The 17,947-nt window shown below is 39.0% G+C and overlaps 1 protein-coding gene across 5 annotated transcripts in view; it reads right to left on the reverse strand.

The window, feature by feature from the left end:
• Positions 1-9,331: 9,331 nt before the first annotated feature.
• LOC108966507 (box A-binding factor-like) overlaps positions 9,332-17,947 on the reverse strand; it is a 29,070-nt gene continuing 20,454 nt past the window's right edge. For 3 of the 5 annotated variants that reach the window (XM_018929445.1, XM_018929444.1, XM_018929443.1), the window contains exons 2-6: positions 12,423-12,907; positions 10,684-11,434; positions 10,065-10,545; positions 9,574-9,994; positions 9,332-9,498 (exon numbers count right to left, since the gene is read on the reverse strand). In XM_018929445.1, the coding sequence (XP_018784990.1) occupies positions 9,402-9,498; positions 9,574-9,994; positions 10,065-10,545; positions 10,684-11,434; positions 12,423-12,907 (2,235 nt within the window). In that variant the 3' untranslated portion in view covers positions 9,332-9,401. The remainder of the gene's footprint in view (positions 9,499-9,573; positions 9,995-10,064; positions 10,546-10,683; positions 11,435-12,422; positions 12,908-17,947) is intronic. The other 2 variants (XM_018929446.1, XM_018929447.1) reach the window with 2 other exon arrangements.

Here is a 17,947-nt window from a genome sequence, read left to right on the forward strand (position 1 = left end):
TAATAGCAAACAGTAGTACTGCGGAGGCCATGGCTTGAGTTAAAAAGTACTTTAATGTGGCTTCTGTAGATATGAAGTTGTTACTATTTATTAGGGGGATAAATGATAACAAATTAATTTCTAATCCTATTCAGGCACCTAATCAAGAATTAGACGAGAATAGGATAATCGAAGAAAACAGTCCTTGATTTTTGAGTGACTTTGTCGCGATTTTTTGGTCTCGGCTCTCTTTTGACAAAATATTCGCTCGATTGATCGGTTGTTTCGGGGTCGTAAGCACAGATCCAAGTCTCATCGCCAGTTATAATGCGTTTCATGACACCCTGGTAGTCGGAAAGCATCGTTTTATACACTTCAATGCGACGCCTTTTTTCCAAAAAATGCAATGTTTTCGGTACCAGTCGAGATTTGACGCGCTTGAGGCCCAAAACCTTCCTTCAAAATGGTGGTATTGGCTGAGCCTTTCGATATGCCAATTGCTTGCTTCATCAGCAAGGTCTCTAATTGTTAATCGACGGTTTGAGGTTGATGGTCGCCCTGGACGCTCTTCGTCTTCGACACGTTCGACATAGCCTCATCATCAAAGGCTTTCTGTACCATCCTCAACGTATCCGCAGCAGAAAATTGGTTTCGTAAACAAAATTTAATGCAAATTCTTGTTCAGCAAATTTCGACATCGCAAAAAACGAAAAACTCACTTTTAGCAGCTCACAAAACTTCACGTATCTCAAACACTAATGAATATTTTGACATGAAATTTGACATAAATGTGACTGACAGTACTACTAACCTAAAAAAAATAATAATTCTCAACATCCATCGACGAGCGCAGTTTGACTTCAAATGTCACTTTATTTTTTGGGTTAATTAGGTTGAGTTTAATATATGTCAATATAAAAGGTGATTCATTTCGAGGTTATCTACTTTATTATCTTTTTCAAATGTTGCCGCGGCTACGGATCAGATATTACATTTGTTGAGTCCAATTTTCGAAGACTCGTTCGAGCATTTCGGCGATTGATGCGTTATGTGTGGGAAGTGGCGTCACCTTGTTGAAACCAAATGTCTTCGAGAACTCTTGCTCTAATATCAGGCATACAATAGTTGGTTATTGACGGTTATGTGCTCACTGACATCATTTTTGAAGAAATATGGATCGATGATTCTACTGGACCTCAAACCACACCAGAGCGTTGTTTTTTCTGCAAGAAATGGAAGCCYTTGAATCTCTTCACGTTGCTCTTTGTCCTAAATGCGGCAATTTCGCTTGTTTACATACCCATTGTGACAGAAATGCGCCTGTTGGCTGAACAAAATTTGGTTCGAAAACATCGGATCTTTTTGGAACTTTATAAGAAAATGCGCCAAATCGTTCCATACGTTAGTCCGAGTTGTTGCGAACGCCGTCGAATCTACGGTCTTCGGCCTGGTCTATTTGGCCGAATATTATTCAATAATGAATGCTGGGTCTCAAGATAGGTATTAGTGTTCCGAAAAGTATGTTCAGAAGGYCGATTATGTTGACCATAAATTGAGCGAAGCGCCCGAAACACATTCTTTACACAGCGTTAATTTTCATAATCAAGTTGAATGATTTGTAAAAGTTGTTCAGGCGTAAGTCTTTCGATGATGTAGTACCAAATAGTGTTGCACAAAAATAACATGAAAACTTGGCTTGAACATGAACATATTTTTTTTTTCATGTTATTGAAAAAAGTACCTCTACTTGAATCACAGGTTATAGTTTGGACCCGAAACAAAATGTAGACTTTAATTGAGTCTATGATCAATATTATAAATTAATAATATGATTCTTATCCATTCATAATTTCGTTTAATATTGAATTTTGAACTTATGATGCAAACTGTTGCAACTCTTAATAAAAAAAAAATGCCTGCAAATATTCAAACCAGTTCCGAATTCGCTATAAAAAAATTCGATGACTGCAACTACTGTGCCTAAAGAACAGTTAGGTTAACAGTTAATTGCTCTCCTTCATTCAAACTATTATTATATTTCCTTGCTAACAATTCCTAAACTTGAACAACTCTTTATTATCAACACAGTAATGAATTCAATTAGTTTTGAATACTTAAAATGAGGTGACCAATAATTGCAGCCTTATTATAAGGCACATATGCGCTTGTGCGTATGTAATAGAGGTGTACTAAGTTCATGTTCGCTTAGAACTGTCAGTTTGTTTATACGCACACATATGTATTGAATCATAATGGTTTACACGCCACTTATGGTAATTGCTGTTTTCAAATGGCCGGTTGTCATAAAAAGTTTCAACTTTATCACAAATTATGACAAGTTGCTTTGGGTTAACACGCTACGCTACGCCACGCCATGCCATGCCAACAATCGTGCGAATTAAGACAGCCGCGAGCGCACTGGCAGGCGTSTAGCCATTCAACAGCAAGTCCTAATCAGTTCAATTGACGCACTTCATACACACGCTCATTGCTTACTGTGCACCGCAGCGTGTGGCGCTACACTGCGACGGATGAATTAAATTGTCGTCACAATGRCTTTTAACTTAATTGCATTTGAGTCGCGATGCGCGCGCGCGCGCWCTGACCGAAAGACGCTTGTCAAAAGCGGATCTGGTCRTTGCGTTGCTTGAGCTTCCCTTGGCGAGCACTTTGCCACGACAGCAATTAATTGGCGTGGAGGAGTGCGAACGATTAAATGCTTTGCCCGATGCCTCCACACTTAACCGCAGTATTAATTTGCCTGCACACACATACATATGTATGTATATAAAATACACGCTTATATATACACATGTGTGCATATAAATAGTGAAGAACTAAAGTGCATTATAACTATTAAAAAGCGTTGTAAAGAGAATGAACTGTCAGCGTTGTTGCATTTCATTAAAGTTTTAAGTGACCACCACGAAGCGCCATAACACACACATATACACACACACACAAGCGCACACGAATATTGCTTGACCTATGCCTGGCATTCCTTCTTCTACTTTTGTTGTGGCTTTACTTTCCCCACCAATTCCACGGTTAGCGACACGGTCGTCTACACTGTTAAGTTGAACAGTCGCGCACTTAAAAGCTGGACACCGATTCGCCGCTGCTGACACACTGCCGCAACGACCTCAACCGCACTTAGGCGCCACTTAAGCAACTTAAGAGATTAAACGACAAAGTCTGTAGCTGTTTGGACAAGTTTYGTTGGCAGTGATTCCAACAGGAATTTGCTTACAGACAAACGACAAGAAAATGCGCTTTAAATCCTTCACTCAGCTTAGATAAAACTTTAAGCGATCAGCTCACCGAATCAATCAGATATGCATCGCTGCACCGCTGCATCGAAATGCTTACACACGCCCGGTAGCCGACTCAATATCAATATAAAAAATGATCATTTGTTATTTACAGAAATWTTTTTCAGTTCACGGATTCTAATGGCATCACTAAACTAAACTTCGGTACGAGGAATGCGTGAAAAACGAAAAAAATYAGGAAAGTAATGTTGATTGTAAAGGTAGAAAAGTCCAAAACTACACTCATGAATCAATCAACTGTTAAAGGAGTTGAATAGAACGGAAAAGTCTAAGTCTTGCTTTGTTCTCGAGATGATATGCGAGGGATCGAGAGAAGCTGTGGTCAAAATTCTATGATGTGCGTGGCACCGCTCACTGTTAGGTGAAATCACATAACTGAAGATAAGGCCAACCGATTTTAACCAAATTAACTGTGTAAAAATGTTCAAWGTCGGATTGCAGCCACGCCTATTTCGCACATCTTCTTTATCGACGTAGACACCGCTCACGCGGTTATAGCCGAGTTGACAACAGCGCGCCAGTCGGTTTTCCTTTTCGCTGCTGGGCGCCAATTCCATTCGGAATCAGGTAGTTCGTCAGCTGGTCTTTTCGAGGGAGTGGAGGTCTTCCTCTGCTTCCTACGGCGGGTACTGCGTCGAATACTTTCAGAGCTATAGTGTTTCCAGTCATTCGGACAACATGACCTAGACTGCGTAGCCGCTGTCTACAAATTCGCTGAACTATCTCGTACAGCTCATCGTTCCATCGACTGCGGTATTCGCGGGGGTCAATGAGCAGAGGASCATATATCTTCCGCAAAACCTTTCTCTCGAAAACTCGTAAYGGGAATAATGAGTGACTTATAGAGTTTGGTTTTTGTTCGTCGARAGCGGTCTTTACTTCTTAATTGCTGCTCAGTCCGAASTAGCACTTGTTGGCAAGAGTTACTCTGCATTGAATTTCAATACATTRACATTGTTRTKGCTGTTCATAWTGGTTCCAAGATAKACGAAKTTATCTACGACTACGTGTTCTACGAGTGCGACGACTGTTTSTTTAATGACAGGAGATGAAGTTATACGAAAYGGAGTCGTATTGTCAGACGGAGCTTTATGGTATTGCTCTACGTCAGTTTACACAGCTGTATTAGTTTTGCGGGGACGTAGCAGCATAAAGACAGCTCCTATTTGTGCTGTAAAAAGCAGCTTTGAAATCGATGAACAGGTGGTGTGTGTCGGGCCTTATCTAAGATTTAATGCATAGTGAATATCTGGTCGAATGTTGATGTTCCAGGCCCAAAGCCACACTGATAAGGTCAGGATTGGGCAGAGCACATTTTAATTACAATCGTAGGGCAGAATTTGTTTAGCTTCGCTTGGAATGAACTTGAGCAAATTTTTCTATGAAAATGTAGACTGAGGAATTAAATACGATTAAAAATACTATTTGCAGAATTGAAATTGAAGGTTTGGGTAAAAGAAAAGTATGTATGCGTTTTCTAAAGTTTTTGACAAGAGCGGCAAGACAGCGAGCAGAGAACAACACAGTTAAATTAAACAAATACAAGTCATATACATAAGCAAGTTAAATTTTATTTTGCTTAAAACTGAGTGCATACACACAAACATATACATACATATGTAAATATTCCACGCTTATTTAAATATGCCTTACACAATTCTGGCAGCTCATAGTCCACATTCCATTCCACAGTGTCAGCAAAGCGAACGCGTTCGCGACTGTTAATGCGCTAAATGGAGCGTCTTGACAGACCGTTACGCAGTCGCTCCGCGTAGTCAGAGCAAGCGGTCGTTAAAACGATCGTAAAACAAGTCTGCCTAATTGATCGCGCGTACGCCACCGCACCATGGCGTTAAGAATACTTTTTGCATCTTTGTTTCGCAATCGTCCTGCAATTGACACCCTTCGCATACCTTAGCTTAACACCCCCTGCACCGCTGCTTCCTTTGCCCCACCACCACGCAGTGGTCATTGTGCCAATAATAGCGGCATCAAAGTCGGCAAAACGTCAACGGCAATGTTGGTGGCGTCCGCCGTTGATTTTGTCATTGGCGTTGGTGGCGTTATGACGCACACATACACATGCATAAGCGTAAGCGAAATGCCGGTGCAAACGAGCGCTGCTACGCCGCGCCATGTGAGGAAGAACCGTGTGGTATGTATGATTTGTTTGTCCGACCGGCCGTCAGCCTGTCCGTTTGCCGTTATATCGGTTTTACGCCGCGCAGGCTTTTAAGCGTCTACAACGAATCGCTATTTAGGTTTGCTGTTTTTTATTACGCACCGCTCGTCCAAGTGCTCCGCTTCACTAAAGCGCCTTATATTGTTGTTGTCATTGCTCTTTGTCTCGACCTTCTTGAGTGTTTTCCTTTTTACTTTTTTTTTTTTTTTTTTGTTTGGGTTGTATGGTTGCGCCTCTGTTGACCCTTTTTGTTGTGGTCATTAAAATTAATTTGGTTCAATTTGGTTACTGCCAAATTGTTGACAATGAAATACGAGTATGTATCCATAGAGGACTCGAGGTTGGTATTTATTGACGGCCGAGCGCCGCATACTAAGCCTGAGAATTAATAAATTATGTCATTAACGATAATTTGGCTTATAACTCATTTATTTTTATATGCCCAACTAAGGTGTCTACAAAATATTTTATTGCCAAGTGAATTCGCACATCACAAAGAAAGGACTCGCTTGTCAGTATAGGAGAATGCGTTGCATGGAGTAGCAAATAAATAAATATGTAGAGGTAGCGTAGTACTTTTGGAACAACTTTGCTAACTGCACTTAGCAAAGGTAAACGAATATGTGTAGAATGGCAAGAGTATACTATATATAAGTGAATTTGATGATATCAAAATAATTTTAGCTTATTTAGTAACTTATATACAGTGTTTGAAGCAGTAATAAAAAAAGTAAAGACGAACTAAGTTCGAGTAAAACTGAGCATTTCATACCCTTGCAACTTGCAAGGATTAGAAGCACCTTCAGACACCTAAAGATTTTTAGTTATATGGGGTCTGGGACGAGTTGTCACTCAATTGTATGCATTCTAAGCACAAAGATGCATTAAGATAACTCACATATTGGCCGATTGGCCGATATATACATATATGCAGTATATAGTCACCTGAAAGTGCGAAAATTTTCATATTAGTTATGTGGAGGCTAGGGAAGTATTCAGTTTCTGGTGCCGAATTATTCAGAATATTKGAAAAGGMCTTCGGAGATAATTTTTTSTTRCGATGAASTGTTTTTTATTGGTAAAAATATTCAAAGAGTGTAGAGAATACGTTGACTATGAACTACGTCCAGAACGGCCATCAACTGATGAAGAACACGSCAATAAAATAAAGGAATTGGTGCTTGGGAATCGACGATTAACAGTCARAGATCTTACTGGCAAAGTTGAAAAAACGCAAGAATCTCTAAACCCCATTTTGAAAGAGCATTGAGTTCTAAGAAAAGTAAAAGCACGATTGATTCCAAAATCAGTAATCATTTTTTCGGAAAACAGCATTTGTCAAACAATTCTTGCGGACTACTGACCCGGAAAAAATCGATAAATCAACCGAATATCGTGGCAATGGTGAGCCGTAGCCGAAAAAATCCCGTCAAAAATTAAAGTTATGTTGGCAGTTTTCTTCGATTATCGAGGTGGTAAAAAGASGATGGAAYACTTACGAACGCTCCGGGAACTTCCATTTTCAGTCGATTAAATACATTAGACGTGAATAACTACTTCGAGGATTGAAAAAAAAAACAAGTGTATTGGGGCCAAGGGGGACTACTTCGAGGAGGACGACATAGATTTTGAAGGTTAAATTAAKGATTTAAAATTATGAACAAAGTACTACTATTTTTTGCTCATAGTGAGTATTTTTTTTTTTTAAGAATAAACACAGAAAGTTCAAATTTAATAGGAAACGTTGCTATCATTCACCAGAACATTCTTTAGCATTTATTTTTTGAAGATTACTTCTTTCAAATGTTGTCACGTCTCAGAAGGTTCATCCGTTAAGTCCAATTACTTGTTCCAGCATTTAGATTGCTAACTGGCGAATAACACACGTGTAATTTTTGATGTTTAGCTCCAAGGCGTGAATTGTAGTAGACGTTTCCGCATAGATTTGAGACCTTTGTGACCAATTGATCGTCCCAAAACGATGAAATTATCTGCTCACCGCAGTGTTCCCTCAATAAATCCATTGATTGTTGCAATGTGCGGCAAGTAGTGTCACCTTGTTGAAACCAAATGTCGCCGAGATCAAAAGCTGAAATTTCAGGTATCAAATAGTCGTTTATTATGGCGCGATAACGGTCGCCTCTGACGCTTATGCTCTCGCCGTCATCATCATTTTGGAAGAAATACAGAATGATGATTCCACCAGACCACAAACCACACCAAACTGTTGTTTTTGTCTAGATAAAATTTCAGTTCTTTAATATCTTCAGAGTGCTTTTGCATTGAGCCAGAAATGAGCCTCATCGCTGAACAAAGTTTGGCTCGAAAGCATGTTCTTGGAACTTTTCAAAAACCGATAGATCGAAACGTTGTCGCTTGGGAAAAGCGAGCCACTTCAGCTCTTGCACAAGCTGTATTTCGTACACTCTCAATTTAACAACTCGACGTAAAATGTGCCAAGTCGTTTCATGCGTCCCTCGGAATTGCTGCGAAACCTCGTGTATACTCTCAGCTATGGCTGCTAAATTTTCTGCACTGCATGCTAGACGTATTCTATTCGGTCGAATATAATCCAACAATGAATGCTAGGTCTCAAGATGAGTGATTGTGTTTCGAAGAGTACGCTCCGGAGGCCGATTATGTTGTCCATAAGTTGAGCGAAGCGCACGAAACTCATACATTAGAGAACATGAGTTTTCGTAATAAAGTTGAACTATTTATAGATATTGTTCAGTCATAAGTCCTTCCATGATGAAATACCAAACAATACTGTACAAAAATAACTTGACAGTTTGACATGACTTACGCGTGATTTGTCGAAAAAAGGCTCTGGAAAAGCTACCTCTACCCCCTTGGCTCTACTACTTTAAATCAATATTATATMCATATGTAATATGTACATTCTTTGATTATATATTTCTACTTCAATGTTTGTACATTATTCGGATTTTTGCCTTTCTAAATCGTGATGCAAAGAACGCCTATCATACAAAATGTTCGCGATTCAGAGAACGTAAAAATATTTTTCGGTAACTCGGACAAGATGAGCGTTCTTTGCTTGATGTATTAGTAAAGTACTTAAATAGTGATTACGATATGGTTTTAATCTTAATTTTATGAAACAAGTTTTGATGTGGTTCTAAGGATATTACAACACTTTCGCATTTTGGATTTATATCAAATATATAATTTTATTAAACTTATCTCATACTTTAATATTTACTTTAACAAATTATTGCAAGTCAGAAATATTCCAAAATACCCATTTTTTTAACTTCATTTCGTTTCTTTATAATTTAGAGAGTTAAATACAGATTGCTGGTTTTTACTGCTAGCTACCCAGTTTATACCAACTTTATCTCCACTTTATTTCATTTATGTTAAATTAAGTTAGTCTGATAGTTTGGCGAGTTAAGCATAAGCCATCATTTAAAATAAATGAAAATATTTTCAAAAAATATTTATGTTTTTTTTTTATTTATTCACATATCTAAAACGAACTACTTTAACAAGCTAAATTTAATTAATTAAATAATGAATTATGTTTAAGTACTTACAAACAAATAGCATTTAATTTTTTAATCTATAATATGGTATAAATTTGTAAGCATTACTRGGATTATGTAAATCCACCTCTACTTATAGTCAGTATAATTTTGGCACTTAAATATATTTACATGTTTGCGCTAAAATTATTTTTAAACTAAAAATAAAAATTTCCAAGCAAGTAAAATTAAATTTAACAAAAAAAATTATTATTAAAAATATTAATATACAACAAAAAWTAWTAWTAAAAAWWATWAAAWTTTTTTTTAATAATAAAATGCATGTACCCAAGTACAACAGAAGCTTTGGTTTATCTATTATTGGCAAATTCAAAAAGTTTGCATGTGAGCGCTGCATGCCGCTCAATTATTCGAGGAACGTTCGGGTAGGCCAGTGCGCGTTATGACGCTGGTCGTTATCTCACCATTTGTTGCGCGTGTCGCTTCGATGGGTTGCACACTAAATGACGAAAGCAAAGAAAATTGTTAGAAAGCAAACTCGAATTAGAATATATCACTTGTSCGTGCCACCCACCTTTGTGCGATTGGTTGTCGATTTAGCGGCGATGGATTGGACAAGTGCGGCGATTGACTTTGCGATGGTGGATTGCTATACGGCGAGTGACTGTCGCCAGTCACGTGTTGTACAATCGATACGTTGCGTGGTCCGGTGCCGGTTACGGTGCTACCCGCGCTACTCGCCACAACGACGCTGCCACCAACCCCACCGGAGGGTACTGAGCCAGCAGGCGCACTGCTRCCATTGCYATTTATCGACATATCGCGTATCTCACCGGGCAACGTTTGTTGGCCACCACCAATAATACCCGCGCYCACACCGCCATTCATCGGCAAGCTTAARGCGGACACTTGCGARGGRTAAATCGTACCGTTAGGTGCCATCAGCGTCACATTCTGCGTCATGCCCGACAGTGCTGTATGTGAGTAGTCATTTACTTTGAGTGAGTGAGTCAGGGTGCAATTAGGATGCATATARGGCAGTATATTCATCAAACTCTTACTTACATGGTAGTGGTTTCATGGACGGCATGCCACCATTATTCTTWGGCTTACGTTTACGTTTCTGTATGCCATCCTTCTTCATTGATTGCGGCCGATTCGTATTGTGCAGCTTGAAGTACAGGCCGCAAGCATTGCATACAGGGTTGCCTTCGTTGTTGCGTCGCCAAAGCGTTGTCGTCGTGGTGTTGCAGTTGGCGCACGTGACGCCCGTACGTCGATTATTGGTATTGGCTGGGATTTTCGGTTTGGCTTGACGTGTTGGCACACGCACATGAGTCGGTCGCAGTTGATTACAACCCGTAGGACAGTAGAAATCGTTGCCTTTCCGTATGTARAGCGCGCCACAGTTCTCACACTTGGGTGACTCGTAGACAGTAGGTACAAGTGAAGCCTCGTAAGCCGTGATCGGTCCCGTGCCGGGCCAATGCGTTGTGGTCATATTGCCGGTGCCGTAGTCATCAACTACCTGATGGTGATATGTATTCTATAATATTTCCGTAAATGTGTGGAAGCAAAAAAAAGGTGTAGAATTTTGTTTTTAGATGATAAACAGTGCCAAATGTATCGTGCCAATATTGTCTTTTGTCGAGAGGTAATAAAAACAGAGCTACTCAATACTTACATATCCGGAGAATTCGACACTTGATGGCGCCCACATCGACTGCTCCTGTACGCCCGATTCCATTAAAGACTGAAATTGTCCCGRCTGTCGCATGGCACCCAAATTCGGATCTGATTTACAAATCAACTGCGTCGAACTCGAAACACTATATAGACCATTATTAGGCGGTGGCAGTGCATATGTGGGTGGACTCGAATAGTACTCGGTATTGCCAAGATCTGTAAATGTCTTCGCCTCACCRGGATGTGCGCCTGAGTCAACCACCGTAGGGTTATAGTAAATAGTCTGTACGTTGCCGTTATCCTGCAGCACATTGCTGTAGCGCTCGTCGGAATCGAAACGCAGTTGCGYACCCGGATGTCCGCCATGTGTCGAGGCGTTGATGACACCATGTGGATTTTGATGTTGGTGTAATGCTGCGGCGGACACAACAATCGTATCGCCGTAGCCACTGCCTGGTGGCGTACAAAGTTGTTGTTGCTGTTGCTGCATTTGCTGTTGATGATGTTGTTGTGCGTCTGCACCGGCCTGTTGATCTTTTTCGATGTCTTCCAGTTTGATGGCTGCACCAGTTTCGGTGCAAATAATCTGTTGACCATTCGCTGTGGTTGTGTACGTGTAGACGGCGGTGCCGGGCGGTGGATGCTCTTCGTTGCGCGGTGCCATCACCACATAATTGGCGGGGGATTGATGATGATGAAATTCGGACTGTGAGTCGGGCTGATCAGCGTCACGATTGTCGTTTTCCTCACTATMATCACATTTGCGGAAAGAACGAGAGAGAAACATTTTAATTAATAGAATTGAGAATTATAAAATTGTACGCTGAATAAGGTACATTAAGTGAGCCACGAAGTTTGGAACACATAGATGGAAACGTTAGATATCCTATGAACGAGCTGAGTTGTTTTAGTCATGTCCGYCTGAYGAMGCCAAATCTTGTGATTGCTCTRCGGAATTTATTGCGTTTTTGGYTTTAAATTTGGTCAGAATCGTAAATCGATGCGAAAAAAATCAGCTTCATCGGGACAAGACAAGCAAGAACAAGGCRTTAAACCCAAAATATCCACCAAAATCATTCGAACAAACYMGCGAGAGATGTCGAGCTCTTTTGTCMTCTACATAACAGTTGCCTGASGATTTACAAGAACCATTTTCTTCATGTTTTTTATATACGTTTTTATATATTTTGATCAGTTGTAGATGTCGAAAGTCGCTCACGATCTTCAACGATCTTTCGAACGTCTTTGAAGGYGTTGCGTTTTTGATTAAACTTAATCACCGTAAGCCTTCTCCAACATTCGTAATGATTACACACACGAAATTTGATTGGAAATACGAAATTTGAGACAAATTCTTTGTTCCAYAATTTTATCCATTGTAAAAATCGCAACGCACTACTGAGGGGTAGCGACTTAAGTAGCCGCTGTAAACAAACTGGTTGACAGATCGCGCTCACATTTGGCATATTAATTAAGGACATTCCAACTTCACAAAATATTTTTTTTTTTCTTAATAATTTACCCGCGGAATTTTATTAAAATTTTCGTGTGCTTTTTTGTCACAGTGTGTACCTTATTCCTTATATAATTTGCAAATTGCGAGATAATAAAATGTGCGGCGTCAACCGAACTTAGACCTTCCGCACTTGTTTTGACTTTATTTTAGGTAGTTTCATGAATTATTGTTSTTGTTGCTTTTAATTTTTGTTTAACAGAAATTTCACAGATTTTACTCACAATGTACCCGCTGTGGTCAATATTCGTCGCTGTTGAGTGTTGCGCGGTAAMGGTATGCTGTACTCCTCACTCGATGTTGGTTGAGCGCCGGTAATCGAAGCAGCCGATGTGACCACGCTTGCAGGTGGCTGCTGTAACTGTTGTTTTTGCTCTTGAGATTGATTAGGCGTCAGTGGCTTTGATTGACTAGAGATATGTTGTTGTTGTTGTTGTGCAGCTGTTTGCTGTTGCTGTACGGATTGTGCTTGATTCAAGTCCTGCGCAACTTGCTGCTGTTCCTCAGCAGCATTCTTTTGTGCTTGCAATGTTGTTGTTGTCACAGTCGGCAACTGCGAATCACCGCTATTGACTTCCGTTTTGATGTTCGATAATAAATGCTGCTGCTGTTGTGCTTGTTGTTGCGCCTGTTGTTGTGCTTGTTGTTGCGCTTGTTTGGCAAGTACCTGTTGCTGTTGCGGCAATTGTTGCTGTGCCTGTGCTTCCATCTGCAACAAAGTTCAAAATCGAAATGAAACTATGCTCTACGACTTGTAGAAGTGTGATTTATTTGATTTTTGTATTGAAAATTGTCAGGTGGGTGAGGCGACATTGCCGTCATTGYCACAGTCTTCGTTTATTCGTCATCTCCGTTGTGTCATTGGCATTGTTTGTATAGYATTGGTGGTTCGTTACTGTCAACGACGTCGGTAAAGTTTGTTTTCGCTTATTCGAWAGCGTGACCCAAGTTCCGGTCATAAAACAGTCAACTTGTAACTCAAATAAATCGGCAAACAAGCAAAAGTARAAGAAGAAGAAGAAGAAAACAAATTAGCAAGTGCTAAGCAACACGATTTCCGATTCGGGGCACCTCAAATGCAGAGAATCCCATTGTTGACGCATAACTTGCGTTAAACCAACCCATAAACGTGTGCTATTATAGTTCGTCGGTATATAGATAGTAGGGTTACTAAAACCAAAGCAGGAAAAAAGGTTTGAAATTATTTTTGATTTTTCAAAAGTATTATATTTGAGAAGTTGCACTGGATCGAGCAGTATTCGAAGTAGAAGAACAAACTAGTAAAATTTTTGGAAAAAAAAAATATTTTTCGAGTTCGGGATCTCTCTGCTTCAGTCATWCCGTTTATCTCCGTGGAAGAAACTTACTCTGGGTCGAGCAGTATTCGAAGTTAAATAGCCGAAACAGTAAAATTTTAGAATACAAATTTATTTCGAGTTCGGGTGATTCCACCCTTCTCCGTGAATGAAGCTCACACTGGATCAAAAATTATTCGAAGTAAAAGAACCGAAACAGTAAAATTTTTGGGAAAAAACAATATTTTTCGATTTCGGGTCCTCCACTGCTACAGTGGATCCGCCCTCCTCTGTGGATGAAGCTTACACAAAATTGGAGCGCGRGTCCTTCAAAAAAGTTTTCAGACTTCGAAAAATGCTGTTTTGAAAAACTTGACATTTACATTGACGAGTTTAACTAAGAATCCAAGAGCACGCAGAATATCAATWTTTTATTTATCTGTGTTTTAAAACAATATTTTATTTTTATGTTATATAGGGGGCGCTCAGGTTTTATTTGAAATACTGTATGAACACTAGGGTGGGCCAAAAGAACTGGATATGACCCTATCGAGGCCCAAAAAAAAAACATTTATGTTTTTTTGGCTTTGGTACTCCGAAAAATATGTACTTGGAACCTCTAAGAAAGGGTTGCCAAGTATAAGCTACCTTACAGTTTTCTTTTTTTATTTTTAATTTTTTTTTTTGGTTCGTAATATCAGATAGAAGAATTTATATCTCTAATTACTTGAAAAAATAGCCCGTTTCATAGATTTTGTAAGAAATTGAATGCTGAGTGCTCTAACTAATAGTCTAAGAATCAAATTTTCAGACTACCAAACGAATAAAAGTATTACTTTTTTTGACACACCCTTATACACACATATGTCTGTCTCTTATACACATCTACCAAACGAATAAAAGTATTACTTTTTTTGACACACCCTTATACACACATATGTATACATACACATATAGTATATCAAGTACTTTTTTCAAAACCAGCGGTGAACAACAAACACCTCTGCGAGTTGGCGACAAATAATTGCAATTTGTCACCTGCAATAAAAATCATGTCGTTATTAGTACCACATGGGCCGCTTTCAAAAAAGTACAACAACACATTTCACTTTTCATTTCTAGAGCAAGCAAAGGAAAGGAAATCRTTGTTAAGAATTCAGAGCCCGAATTCCAAATACACACAAACATGTATATGTAGCAACAACGAAGTCACTTACCTCAAGGCATGCTCATGAAGTAATTTGCTCGAAGCGCGCTCAATTCTTGTTTTTTGTGGCAAGCACTAGTACTGAAACTGAATGAGTTGATGAGTCGTTGACACAACAAAAGGCAACAACAACAAGCTTATAGAATGAATAGCGAAAATATGCTTGATGTATTGGTAATATTATATTTGACTTGAGCACTGTTAACAACATTCGCACCTACCGACAAGCGGAACAATTTCATTTATGTACAAAAGACCGACTATATGTTGTTTGTACAAGTCAACGGATGTCGATCGGTCGATCGGAAATTAAAGTTGACAAATTTACAGTTATGAAACGAAAGGTGACGAAGTGTAAGCAACTTTCAGCGGATACAAAAAAATATTGAGCACGGAAAGGCAGACTGTCAAATTAAACAGAAGAAAGTGAAGTGAAAAAATCGACTGGAAGAATGGAAGATCCAGACATATACAGTTCATATGATAGGAAAAGCAATTTCAAAATCAAAATTTGAAAAGTGTTGACTTTTCGAAAAATAATGGCTTTTTTGGAAATTTGCTATAATAAAAAAAAAAGGCTAGAAAATGAAAAAATACTTTATGAGAACATCCAATAATCGTACCTGCCTAACTTTAACAAACTTTAATTTGAATGAGTCACACCCCACATATACTATATAGTACTTCACAATCCTGGTATTCCCCCTCAATGTACATTATCATAAAAAATACTTCAACGCGTCATTGAATATTTTTAGCAAATCATTATTTATTTGCTTGTGATTTAATTTGATACCTAAGTGCATACGTAAATATACATACATATGTATTTAACAGTAAATGTACCTATTTTGCAATTAAACGTGCACCAATTTCGAAAATGATTGAACGTATTTGCCAAACAAYGACAACACCCCAATTTGTCATAAAATTGTAAAGAGCAACAATTTTTCAAAATAACCAAAAGTAAAGCAAAATTAAAACCATGCAAACAAATGTCCACACATTTTATTTTTTATTTTATTTACCGTCGATATTTCTAACACTTGGCACTAAGCTATATTATGAGTACTATGCGGGGTCAAAGCGAGTTAATATCAATATGAGCATAACGATGTGATTGTTATTCAAATTTYACATACACCAATATACATACATATGTCAGGGCTCACACCCCACTTTATCGCAATCAAGTCAAGGTCGTTGCTATCATCCACAATTTGAACAACTGACATGCTGATTGCAGACAAGAAGTTACTTGATAATCCCTTTTATCATCAGAAGAGACAATTTTAACTGATATTTAGGCGCTTACTAAGAACGCATTTTCATCTTTTCTATAATAGACCAACGCGGTTGATTTTTGAAATCAAAAACAAGAAAAAATGTTAACGTCGTTTGAAGCTCTAAAACGTTCACAAATATAAACTTTTTCTTACAAACATTTGATTCCGATTTTTTAGAATGACGGTACAAAACTAGACCGATAGGGACAGTAAACGACAYCATATTTTTTCCCCCGCTCTTGAGACAAAAAAGTTCACGTGGTGTCGAGAAAACTAGCGCATCAATTGAGGAAGACTAAAATCAGTCTCTCACACATCGTTCTCAAGCGTTAGGCATCTCTGTGACGTCATTGTGTTGAATTTTGCGAAAAGATCTTGGTTTACGCGCTAACAAGATCGAATTGACGCAGGAACTGAAGCCGCTTGACAACCAAAATCATCGTATGTTCGTGAATTGGGCTGAGCAACAACTTGAAAATGATTTGCATCAGATTTTCATCGCAAAATCATCTTGGGTGATGAGGCTCATTTCTGGCAGGATGATTTTGTTAAATATGTGTTATTGGTTAGGCAGCGATCCCCACTGACTTTCACAAGAATAACGAGATTGATTGATATYCCAAACCGTTTATGTTTTAATTGAAAGAAGTATTAAATTTATTGAATCAATCTTTACAATTCTTCAAAAACTTTCAAAATAGGGTCCTTCTGCGTCGATGCAGCGTTGGTAGCGTGTTTTCCATAGCCTTGAGAGCCGAGATGCATGCTGCTAGGGTCCCCTCCATCGTCTCAAAATGCTTGCCTTTCATCGGCCTTTTCAGGCAAGGGCAGCTGGGGAAGCGTTGGTATGCCAGCCTTGGTTAGGTAGCTGTTCAGAAGAAAGGCGGTGTGAACCGGAGCGTTGTCGTGGTGCAATTTCTAATCGGTTGCGATATCTTGTCGGGCCCAATTGACCATTGAGTCTCTTGAGGATTGAACCCCAGATATTGATAAATTTAACATCTGGACAATTAAACGAATTCTCAGATCTCCCAACACGGTCTTCCTCAACGACCTCTTCCGACCCTAAAAATAGGCTCGGTGCCACCGAAACACACCACTTCTTTCCAAAGCAACATCTGCGTAAGCCTGCTTGATCACATTAAACGTCTCTGTCGCACATTTACCRAGTTCCGAACAAAGTTTTATCGAGTACCTCTGCTCTAACGAATGCTGTATTTTCTGCTTGCACCACTCATAGAAAGACATTGCGCGAAAATGTTTATCCAGACTCTCCAGGTGCTTGGAGACAACTGATCAGGCGCTCGTTCGTTAGCTAGGAACGCCCTTTACCGAAACCAGTTGGTACGCGCACGCACTGAAGTACAGTCGCGGCGGAAGAAATCAATTTCCAGACAAACCCTGTTTACTACCTATAATRGAGRTTTCGGTAATTCCTAGTCCAATAACACCTATTCTCGAGTCAATGCTCTAAACTCCGAACATATTGCTCAGAACGCACGACCATAGTATATAGCTACCATACAAACTAATCCATTAAGGTTCAGATATGGCCGTCTTTATACTTTTTATGGTATAATAATAGCACCTGTAAGCGGTATTCTGCTGGGTTTTACAAAATTTTAGTCGCGCGCTGTAATAACGTGTACACCTGTTATTAGAAAACAGTTACTCAAATACGAATAGGTTTACATTTATATTTACATGCACACATATAGGCGGTATCTATCACTGGAAATAAACTGAAGTAGCAAGCGTTTATTTTGCAGCTTGGCATATATCGATTTCATTATTTAAATATTGATAAGATATTAATGAAAAAAGACGCACAAATCAACCATCACACAAAAAGCTCGAAGCATATCCACGCACACATGGACATACATACAATCATATGTATTAATATGTGTGAGCTGACTTTTTATCAAATCATATTATCGCTCGATATGCATTAGCACAAA

This window comes from Bactrocera latifrons, unplaced genomic scaffold (assembly GCF_001853355.1).
Source record: "Bactrocera latifrons isolate USDA-ARS-PBARC rearing strain unplaced genomic scaffold, ASM185335v1 scaffold_162, whole genome shotgun sequence".
NCBI lineage: Eukaryota > Metazoa > Arthropoda > Insecta > Diptera > Tephritidae > Bactrocera > Bactrocera latifrons.